Consider the following 12,586-nt stretch of genomic DNA (forward strand, 5'->3'; position numbering starts at 1 on the left):
ACAGATCTACTAAAGAGACTGCCTATATCCTGATCCACTTTAGGAGTACTGCTGCTTGTTGTAGGAAGGTTACTAGATAGGATTAATAGAGTGTATAAAGAAAGTTCAAAGAGGGGCATTACATTTTATATTATCAGGATTCGGAGTGGATGTCATTAAAACAAAGATATTTCTTCTGTACGCTGTCTGAGTGTGGAGTAAAAGAGAATTATTGTGAAGGTGGTTTGGTGAGCCCTCTGCCAGAACTTAATGTGACTGGCAAATAGCCATTTAGATACAGATGTGGATCAACCATCTGAGTGTGATTTCACAACTTCAGTCCTTAGTAAGGCTAACTTAATGTGAATGGCCTATTATTAAATGATAAAAAGACCCAGAATATTTGGTTCAGTCTATCAAAGACTGTAAAAATAGAGAAACAAATTGCAAAATTTTTAGGTATCATGTATGATAATAAACTGAAATGGAACACTTATGTTGAACAAATAATGGCTAGACTGTCAAGAGTTATATATCAACTGAAGAAACTGACATGCTATGTGTCATTTGAATGCGCAAGGACAGTATACTTAGCTTTTTTTCAATCTGTTGTAAGGTGTGGGTTAATACTCTGTGGAAATAGAAAAAAATAAGTGAAATTCTGGTGATCCAGAAGAAAGCAAATGGAGTAATGGTAAATAAAAATTATTTGGGAATACAGGAGATGAGTCATTGAAAGGCAGAAGCACTGTGTCTTCGACAGGTACACAAACAAAAGGTGCAGAGCTTTGCTAGCTTTCAGAATGAATTCCTTTTTTAATCTTGTAGGCGAAATATGCACACAAAAACATACACACTCACTCACATGCATATGATGGTCTCCCTAAATTGTGCTCAGTTGACTGCCAGCTCTTTCCTGGCCCACAGTGATTGTACTGAGGTGAGGTGGGGGTACAGAGTGGGGTGAGATGAGGGAAGGAGAGATGCAAGGATGGGGTTGGGGGTAGGTGTCTAATGGCTTGTGGGAAAACAGGGAGCCATCTGTGGGCTAGCTATGGGTGCAGGTAGATGGGGCATGTGGCAGATGGATGGGGACACAATTTTTTTGGCAACAGATTGGCCGTTCATTCGGGTTGACAGCTGGTTTGGTTGTCATACCAATGTAAAACGCTGTGCAGTGGTTGCAAGAGAGCTGGTATATAAAATGGTTGTTTTTGCAGGTAGCCTGGCCTCTGATGGGTTGGATAAGCCTATGACAGGACTGGAGTAGGAGGAGCTGGGTGGATGGATTCAGCAAGTCTTGCCTCTGGGTTTTCCACAAGGATATGATCCCTGAGGCAGGGCATTGGTGGTGGGAGTGGCATAGGGATGGTCTAGGATGTTGTGGAGAGGTTGGGTCAGAGGAAGAACACCACTTTGGGAGGGGATGGAAGTACCTTGGGTAGAATGTCCCTCATTTTAGGGCATGATGATAGATAATCAAAGCCCTGATGAAGGACATGGTTCAGTCATTCCAGACCCGGCTGGTACTGAGTGACAAGGGGGGGGGGGGCACTTCTTTGTAGTTGGTTCTTGGGATGGATGTGAGTGTCAGGTATGTGTGGGAATATGGCACAGGAGATCTGCTTGTGTATTGGGTCTGGGGTGTATTGCCTGTCTGCAAAGGCCTTTGTGTAGCCTTCAGCATACTGGCTGAAGGAGTTCTCATCACAGCAGATGCATCTGCTTTCAGTGGCCAGGCTGTATGGGAGGGATTTTCTGGTGTGGAAGGGATGGCAGCTGTTGGTGATTGGTGAGTTTTATGTGGACCGAGGTGTGGATGGAGCCATCTGAGAGGAGGAGAAGGGGTTATGATGGATGGAGGAGGACCAGGTGAACTGGATGGGAGAGAAGGTGTTGATATTGTGGAGGAATGAGGATAAAGTGTCCTGGCCTTGAGTCCAGATTATAAAGATGTCATCAATAAACCTGAACCTGAGCAGTGGTTTGGGGTTTTGGGAAGTGAGGAATGTTTCCTCTAGGTGGCCCATGAGGAGGTTGGCATAGGGCTATGCCATATGGGTGCCCATGGCTGTGCCAAGTATTTGGTTGTATACCTTCCCTTTGAAGGTGAAGTAGTTATAGGTTAGCATGTAGTTTGTTAGGTGCACAAGGAAGGAAGTGGTGTGTTTGGAATCTGCAGGCTGTTGGGAGAGGTAGTGTTCAGTGGTGAAGGTAGATAATAGGACACTTTATAAACTGTTGTTCATTAGATATAGAATATTAATAGTTATTGATCTATATAATGTTAAAAAAACAAATTTAGGTGTAACAGATCAAAGGCATGACTACAATACAAGAATCTGTACTTCCCTACGCTTGCCACAAAATAGGTTAACAAAAACTAAACATAGTCATAAGTACATGGCAATTAAAACATACAACAAAATGGCTAAACATGCCTCAAGTGTGCCTATCGAAGTGTTTATGGAAAATTTGCACAACTTCTTGTTAACTAACCCATTCTATTCACTAGAAGAATTTTTAGAAATGCCCAATATCAACTTAAATATGTAAAAATATATTTTATAATGAATTAGGAGGTTAAATTAACTGATGAAGTGTATTGCATGTAATAGTGCTGAACGGCTAATAAAGAATCTGAATCTGAATCTTGACATGAAAAATATTAGTTGCCAATGACTCACCATGTACTCAGGAGGGGGACAGAAAATGAGTGTCTGGGAGGTGCCAGGATAAACCTTTCATGGGGTGTATGTATTACAATTCACAAAGTGGACATCATTGACATTTGAGACATGTTCAAAATGAACCATTAACTTGCACTATCACCACCAAATGAAAAATGTTGTGCCACAGTAATCGCAAAGGGTCACACCATCAAGACCAAAGGTAAACTTTGGGAGTTACAGACCATGCAGGACATTCAGCTAGATATCTGCTCTTGAAAAATGCATATACAATCATAATGGCAAAAGGGGTATGATAACTGATGGAATATGATGACATACAGCAAAATGTGAAACATTTCAATGTCAAAAAACTTCACCAACAGCCACATACTTTAAGACATTTTATTTTATTCTGAAAGCAACCAGTTTTGGCAGTTTATTTTGCCATCTTCAGACCACTGCATAATAAAAAAGTATACATGTATTACATAATGGTGTAAAAATCAAGCTTACAGAAAGTGACAGGTAATCATAATACCGCTTGATCTTAAAAATGGAAGTAGTGGCGTTAAAACAAATCTTTGTATACATCCAAGACAATAGACTAAAATATGTGTGCATATTTTGTTAGACATAAAACTATTGAACACCACCGATTCACAAGGGAGCATGTAAATACATTAAAAATATCAGCACTAGACAGGGTCTCCCCGCCTCACCAGAGTACAACCACTGTGGCCCAGGAAAGAGCTGGCAGTCAACTGTGCACTATGTAGGGAGACAGTTGTGTGCATGTGTGTGAGTGTGTGTTTTTGTGTACACGTTTTGCCTACAAGCTTGATAAAGGAAGTTCATTCTGAAAGCTAGCAAAGCTCTGTACCTTTTGTTTGTGTACTGTGTCGAAGACACAGTGCTTCTGCCTTTCAATGAGTCATTGGGTATTGACCCACATCTTACAACAGATTGAAAAAAAGCAAAGTACACTTTCTTTACGTATTCAAATGGCACATAGCACATCAGTTTCTTCATTTGATATATAACCCTTGACAGCCTAAGCACTTTGTGTTCAGCGTAAGAGTTCCACATTAGTTTATTGTTAAGTGTGACACGTAAAAATTTTGCAATTTGTTTTTCTATTTTTACAGTCCCTGATGGACTGAACCACATATTCTGCATCTTTTTCTCATTTAATAATAGACTATACACATTAAGCTAGCCTTACTAAAGACTAAAGTCGTGACCTCAGACTCGAGGGGTTGATTTACATCTGTATTTACATGTCTACTTGCCAATCACATAAAGTGCTGGCAGAGGGCTCACCAAACCCCCTTCACAATAATTGTCTTTTATTCCATGCTCAAACAGCACATGGAAGTAAATGAACACATTTATTTTTCTGTGCAAGCTCTGATTTCCCTTATTCTATTTTGAAGGTTTTTTCTCCCTATATAGGACTGCATCAACAGAATATTTTTGCATTCAGAGGAGAAAATGGGAGATTGAAATTTCGTGAGTAGATCCTGCTGCAGTGAGAAACATTTATCCACCCCAAATCCTGTATCATGTTCATGACACTCTCTCCTCTATTTCTTGATAATATAAAATGTGCTGCCCTTCTTTGAACTTTCGTGATATATTCTATTAATCCTATCTAGTAACCTTCCTACAACATGCAACAGTACTACAAAAGAGGATCATGGTGTGGGCAGTCTCTTTAGTAGATCTGTTGCATCTTCTAAGTGATCTGCCAATTAAACACAGTCTTTTGTTCAGTTTCCCCATAACATTTTCTATGTGTTCTATCGAATTTAATTTGTTTGTAATTGCAATTCCTAGGTATTCAGATGAATTTATGCCCTATACATTTGATTAATTATTGGTGTAACTAAAATTTAATGGACTCCTTGTAGCACTCACGTTGGTTCCTTTTTATGACAGTGCAAAAAGTTTTTGTTTTGGTGCATTCGGAATCAGGCAAGTCATGAGTTGTTGTTCCTGCAGTGCTTAAATCTAAGGTTCTACAGATTCTACATCAATGTCATTGGTGCATAATTCATATCAAGTGCATTGTCAGAGAGCATTGCTGCTAGAAAAAAATTATAGCAAAGATATTGTAGTGATACTTTCTGGCAGATTAAAACTGTGTGCCAGACCGAGACTTGAACTCTGGACTGTTGCCTTTTGCAGGCAAGTGCTGTTCCAACTGAGCTATCGAAGCAGTCCTCAGGACCCATCCTCACAGCCTTACTTCTGCTAGTACTTCTCTCATACCTTCCTTTTTTCCAGGAGTGCTAGTACTGCAAGTTTTGCAGGAGACATTCTGTGAAGTAGGACACTTCCCCACAAAAGGCAAAGGTCCCGAATTCGAGTCTCTGTCTGGCACACAGTTTTAATCTGCCGGGAAGTTTCATAACAAAGCACACTCCACTGCAGAGTGAAAACTTTATTCTGGATATTGAAATGATGCTAGCTAAATACCAGTTATGTCACAAATAAAATATTTTCCATGGCCACAGGCTCGTCGATAACAACACCAATGCGTATTCCTTAATGTAACCTAAAAATGAAGGGGTAAGAGTACCTCATGTCCATTACAAAAAATATTCATTTATTGTTGTTAACTTTTATTAACAACATAGTTTTAAATAGGTACTGATGTATAAGTAGAGTCTAGGTTCTAAAAATATCCTTTAGCACAATCTTAACAATACCAACGCATTTTCTGTTATTACATCAAGGGAGGGGTACTTTATGACCACCACAGAAAACGTTTAAAAATACATATTTTATTAATTTTTGTTGACTTCTATCTACTACATACTTTTTAAGGATATGTAGAAACGTCCTGATCCTGTAAATGTCTGTATACAATTTTTTGTTTGTCACATTCAGTAACAAGACTTATAATTTTGGGTTAAATTTTACTGCAAAATTTAAGACAATTATAAAAATCTGGTACAAGACTTCATTAAAAAAACATTTTTTTCAGAATTTTAAAATATAATGCACTTTACTAGTTTATAAAGTACATGACTAGTTTACAATATTTTCAAAAGTCAAAATGTTGGTGTAAACTACCCGCTTGGTATTGTAACTTTTAAGTAGAAAGATATTTTCAAATAATTATATGAATTTATTGTGGAACAGAGTAAAATTTATGTCAGCATTTGGTTCCTTATAAATTTCATACCAGCTCATCACTTCTAAGCTATTCTTAAAATTTGGTTCCGGAATTATTAATTATTACAAATGATTTTCACTGGGGAGTAGGCACTAGCTTATTTATCCTAACTAACTGTGCATCAGGATGAGAGAGAGCCTTTGTTACTGGGTGTTACTGTTACTATTTTCTTGCTTATTATCAATTAGAGCCCTACTGCTTTATCCACCTATGTTGGAAATTTAATTACTGGGATAAAATTGTTGGAACTAAATAAGATTTCCAGGTAATTTTTCCTATCAGAATCATTTAGAAAGCTTACATTCTAATCGCACTATAGTGGTTCCACCTGTTTTATTTCTTCTTCATTTGTTCTCCTCAGTGTCGACATATTGTGTTGCTACACTGGCTGAAAATGGGGTTGTAATTTGTACACCGACTACTGTAAATAATGTAGCCGACAGATGCACAGTTGTGTTTCACTGTCTATTACTTTCACTTTTCACAACCCCACATATACACATTTATATGGCCAGTGCACTGTTGATGAACTTTCCATAAGCCTCATTAATAGTTTGCAGGCAAACCTCCACATACTACTACAATAGTTTAGTATTGAACATCTATGAGCAGTAAAAACCTAACCACAAAGTTCACAGTTCTTGAAGAGTACAAAGGTACGTATGGAGCAGACACTGTCACTGTTTTAACACATGACCTAATTTTTAACACTTATGTACACTGTTCCAACCAACATAGGTTCCTCGTCTGAAACTCGGTTGTGTCCTGTGACCAAAACCAGGGCCCTTATAAATCATCGCAATAATAGCTACTGAAACTACACATCATTCAAAATAAATTTACAGAAATTACTATTATAACTTAACTCATTAAATTAACTGAACACATCAAAACAGTTGTTCTTTTTAAGAGTTTCTTCTACTGTAAGAGTTACACCGAATTATTTGTTTAAATCTTGTAATTAACAAATCTAAGTATGCAATCAATACTTTGGACAAAACTGTTAATTGCTTTGGAAGTAATTAAGGTCTGGCTTTGCTAACATGTTTTTGAATAGATCCAAATAAATACTTTAAGAATATTGTTAGTTGTTCCTCCAAATGTTTGTTACTAGTACAGAATTTATATTTTTTTATTCATCAATAATAGAATTTAAGTTATGAAACAATTACTGATTTCACCCTATAATGAAAGATACTAACTAAGGATAGTCAAAATAAATTGGAAAATCAATTAAATACATAAAACCAAGCACAAAATTAGATCTGGTGTTATATTCTTTAAAGCTGAGGGCAACCTTTCTCTTTTATGAAAATACAGATTATACTCATGTATGTTAAAGGTACCGGTACTTAATTCAAAAATGAAAAAAACGAATTTAAGGAGGCAGATTGCAAAACAAAAGAGGCATTATCCCTACTTTCTTTGTCACAACACGAACTATTAATGGCTTGCTGCTGTCTGAAAGATAGCATAGTAAGGAATCCGTGGACTTCATAAACAATTCTGGTGGGCCAATTGGGACTGACTGACTACCATGTCATCCTCTGCTGATGGCATCACTGGACACAGTATGGAGGGGCAGGAGGCCAGCAGATTGCTAAAGTGACCGCTCAGTTTGTTGCACAAGACTGAGTGCACATTGTACCAGTCCTTCCATCCTGACGGATCAGGGAATTGAAATCAGGTCCTCTGCACAGCAGCCAGACACCATTCACCTTATACTCTGTTCAAAATTTCCCAATGGAGATCTGTATACAGTTACAATAGAAAGTGAATTCTTTTTCGGTATTCAAACTACGGAAAGTCCAGGTAGGAATATCAACAATGTAGGAAAGACAGATTGCTATTTACTGGAAGGAAGACAAGTCAAGTCTTCTTTATGGTAAGCAGCAATCTTTGTAGTAAATAGAATCTGTCTTTTCTTACATTTTTGATATTTTTCAGTGTTAATTCACAAGCACACACTTCTGTGTGATGATCACTACAAAATCTACTTATTTCAACATTTTTGTGCTTGTGTCCTGTTGTAACATATAGTCCTCTAAATTTTCCAGACAATAAGACCTACTGCATTATAATTCAGTCCTATTATATTCTGATGAAAAAGCTAACCTCACATTCCCGTGCATTCTTAAGTATTTTGTGGGGCTGTGCTCAGACTGCACATTAAACTGAAATGAAAGGAAGGGTGTGGTATTGAGCTTCTGGGCTGAGGTGCAAAGCATCAATTATGAACTTTAGGCAGTTGTGAGCTCATTGTTTTACCCATTTTTAAGAATTATCATGTTTTTGCAGATGACGTGCTACTCATCCAAAACTAATGCATATGCTGTAAACTGTTTAGTAACTCAGGTAAAAAATCTCACTCATAAAAATGAAAAATATCTCAAACTGTACAGCCATGCTGAGACATGGATGGATGAAGAAATCAAGATAAAACTTATAATTTGCAAAAACAATTGGAACTAATTCCCATAGTGAATTGATTATTTTACAATGCAGTAATTGTAAAAACACAGACAAAAGAATATACCATCAAAAGCAAATGCATTAGGCTTCATTAGACAGGCACTGTGTACTCCACTACCAGCAAATAAGCTGTTAAACAGATCACTGAAAGTATTAGCTAACTGAAAAGCAGTAGCTCTTTTGGTTATGACAGTATTTCAAACTGCTACATGTTGTGCTGATTTGGCAGCACCTACTTGATTTACTTTTGCAATGGGACAATCAGTCACACTGTATTTCCTGAAAGGCTGGTGCAAGTGGTAGTAACAGACATGTATAAAAGTGGTGATAAGCAAGTGACCTCTAATTATAGACCACTCTCCCTCTTTTTAATTTTTTTTTTTTTTTTTAATTTTTTGAGAAAGTTGCTAACATAGAATATCTTACAATCTTCCTTAAAACAACTCAGTTTTTCTTCCACAGAGGTATCTCTACAGCAAAAGATATCCATGGTCTCAAAAATCATTTGTGGGAGAGCTAAATGGGACAAATTACTCTTTTGGCATTTTGTGTAATTTTGCCAAAGACTCCATTTGTGAGGAACATAAATTTCTATTGGTGAAATCAAAGTAGTGTAACTTAAAAGCATTCACACTATGAAAGTGGATGCATACCTTAACAATATAAAACAGAAGATCACACTATGAAATGATAATACAGGAGTAGGACTGAATGTGTGGCAGGGAATCATTGAGTAAGGTGTGCTCCAAAGTTTGGCATTTGGTCCACTCTTGTTCTTCATACCAATAATGATGAATAAATTCTAAAATCACACCATTATAATTCAAATATCTATATCTCAAAGGTATTTTAATTTCATTTTTATGTACCTCACAACAGTTATTTATTTCTCTATTGCATTTCAGCACCTGAAGAAATAGGTGAAGATTTTTTCCATAAAATAAACCTCACTTTGAATGGAGTTGCAACAAACATGTTATTCCTATTAGATGAATCAGGAAGTGTCTCAAGAGATCAGTTTGACATGGAGAAATTCTTTGTTCAGTCAGTGGCCCAGTCATTCCCGTAAGTAGATGAACAATACCCGGTATAATGTTGAGGTATACAGAAATTTAAATGAAAACTTCAGCCATTCTGAACTGAAACTTGTTAAGGCCACTTAAACCTGCTACAATAATTACTTTGTTTTTCCATTCTACATCTACTGACACTCTTTTGGAAACTAAAATAGTAAATCTCTCATTATAAGAAACATACACAAAACTGAATGAACATATAATAATATTAGTCTAGTGATTAATAATTTTGAAGTGGCTTTTCATGTGGGTTTCGGTGGTGTTATCAAACTTTACAAATATCACACCACATTTGAATTACAGTCAATTTCATCAATTGCTATTTCAGTGAAAAGCTCATTTTGGCATGAAATTGATCTTGTCTACTATCTTTCTATATATTAAAATGGGTTATGTATGCTTGCATCATGCTGTCATTTTTACATTCAGACATGTCTCAATTATGGTATTCCAGCTCAATTTGCATATTCTTTACTTTTAATTCATGCTGTAGCATCTGAACCAGTTAAAACAGTGGCACAATATTTTGACCATGCTGGTAGTGGCTATAGTTCAACATAGTGCACATCTACGTCTGCATCTACATTTACATCTATACCCTGAAAACCATCATGAGCGCGTAGCAGAGGGTATGTTCCACTGTACCAGGTATTAGGGTTTCTTTCCATTCCATTCACATATGGAGTACAGGAAGAATGATTGTTTGAATGTCTCTGTGCATGCAGCAATTATTCTAATCTTGTACTCATAGTCCCTATTTTAGCAATACACAGGGGGTTTTGGTATATTCCTAGAGTCATTATGTAAAGCCAGTTTTTGAAACTTTGTTAATAGACTTTCTTGGGATAGATTACATCTATATTCAAGAGTCTTCCAGTTCAGTTCCTTAAGTATCTCTGTGATGCTCTCCCATGGATCAAACAAACCTGCAACCATTCATGCTGTTCTTTTCTGCATATGTTCAATATCTTCTGTTGGTCCTATTTGGTATGGGTCCCACACCCTTGAGCAGTATTCTACAACCAGTCATGCAAGTGATTTGTAAGCAGTCTCCTTTGTAGGCTGATTGAACTTTCCCAGTATTCTACCAATAAACCAAAGTCTATCACCTGCTTTCCCCATGACTGAGCCTATGTGATCATTCAAATTCATATTCCTACAAACTATTACATCCAGGTATTTGTATGTGTTGACCCATTCCATCAGTGACTCATTGAGTTTATAGTCATAGGTTTTTTTTTTTTTTTTTTTTTTTTTTTTTTTTTTTGAAGTACACAGTTTTACATTTCTGAAGATTTAAAGCAAGTTGCCAATCTTTCCATGACTTTGAAATACACTACTGGCCATAAAAATTGCTACACCAAGAAGAAATGCAGATGATAAATGGGTATTCATTGAACAAATATATTATACTATAACTGACATGTGATTACATTTTCATGCAATACGGGTGCATAGATCCAGAAAAATCAGCACCCAGAACAACCACCTCTGGCCGTAATAACGGCCTTCATACACCTGGGCATTGAGTCCAACAGAGCTTGGATGGCGTGTACAGCTACAGCTGCCCATGCAGCATCAACACGATACCACAGTTCATCAAGAGTAGTGACTGGCGTATTGTGACGAGCCAGTTGCTCGGCCACCATTGACCAGACATTTTCAGTTGGTAAGAGGTCTGGAGAATGTACTGGCCAGGGCAGCAGTCGAACATTTTCTGTATCCAGAAAGGCCCGTATAGGACCTGCAACATGCGGTCGTGCATTATCCTGCTGAAATGTAGGGTTTCGCAGGGATCGAATGAAGGGTAGAGCCACAGGTCGTAACACATCTGAAATGTAACGTCCACTGTTCAAAGTGCCGTCAATGCGAACAAGAGGTGACCGAGATGTGTAACCAATGGCACCCCATACCATCATGCCGGGTGATACGCCAGTATGGCGATGACGATTACACGCTTCCAATGTGCGTTCACTGCGATGTCGCCAAACACGGATGCGACCATCATGATGCTGTAAACAGAACCTGGATTCGTCCGAAAAAATGACGTCTTGCCATTCGTGCACCCAGGTTCGGCGTTGAGTACACCATCGCAGGGACTCCTGTCTCTGATTCAGTGTCAAGGGTAACCGCAGACATGGTCTCCGAGCTGATAGTCCGTGCTGCTACAAACATCGTCAAACTGTTCGTGCAGATGGTTATTGTCTTGCAAACGTCCCCATCTGTTGACTCAGGGATCGAGACGTGGCTGCACGATCCGTTACAGCCATGCAGATAAGATGCCTGTCATCTCGGCTGCTAGTGATACGAGGCCATTGGGATCCACAACGGCATTCCGTATTACCCTCCTGAACCCACCGATTCCATATTCTGCTAACAGTCATTGGATCTCGACCAATGCAAGCAGCAATGTCGCGATACGATAAACCGCAATCGCGATAGGCTACAATCCGACCTTTACCAAAGTCGGAAACGTGATGGTATTAATTTCTCCTCGTTACACGAGGCATCACAACAACGTTTCACCAGGCAATGCCGGTCAACTGTTGTTTGTGTATGAGAAATCGGTTGGAAACTTTCCTCATGTCAGCACGTTGTAGGTGTTTCCACTGGCGCCAACCTCGGAAAAGCTAATCATTTGCATATCACAGCATCTTCTTCCTGTCGGTTAAATTTCGCATTTGTAGCACATCATCTTCATGGTGTAGCAATTTTAACGGCCAGTAGTGTATTATCAGTATCTGACTGAATATTTATGGAGCTTCCTTCAGAATCTACTTCATTAAAGATAACTGGATCATGTGCAAAAACTCTGAGGTTATTATTAATATTGTGTGCAAAATCATTAATATACAACATGAACAGCAAGGGTCTTAACACATTTCCCTGGGACATACCTAAAATTACTTCTACATCTGATAATGAACCTATATCCAAGATGACATGCTGTGTTCCCCTACCAAAAAGTCCTCAATCCAGTCACAAATTTCACTTGATACCTTATATGATTGTACTTTTGTTAATAAGAGTAGGTGTGGTACTGAGTTAAATGCATTTTGGAAGTCAAGAAATACTGCATCTACCTGACTGCCTGGATCCAAAATGTTCAGTATATCATGTGACAAAAGTGAGAAATGGGTTTCACAAGATCAATGTTTTCAGAATCCATGCTGGTTGGCACTGAGCAGGTCATTCTGTTCAAGATA

At 38.0% G+C, this 12,586-nt stretch overlaps 1 protein-coding gene across 1 annotated transcript in view; it reads left to right on the forward strand.

Moving 5' to 3' along the window:
• The window catches only part of LOC126249795 (P-selectin-like), an 81,607-nt gene that overhangs the window by 29,245 nt on the left and 39,776 nt on the right, over positions 1-12,586 (forward strand). The window contains exon 8 of the mRNA XM_049951483.1: positions 9,210-9,369. Within this exon, the coding sequence (XP_049807440.1) occupies positions 9,210-9,369 (160 nt within the window). The remainder of the gene's footprint in view (positions 1-9,209; positions 9,370-12,586) is intronic.

This window comes from Schistocerca nitens, chromosome 3 (assembly GCF_023898315.1).
Source record: "Schistocerca nitens isolate TAMUIC-IGC-003100 chromosome 3, iqSchNite1.1, whole genome shotgun sequence".
Taxonomy (NCBI): domain Eukaryota; kingdom Metazoa; phylum Arthropoda; class Insecta; order Orthoptera; family Acrididae; genus Schistocerca; species Schistocerca nitens.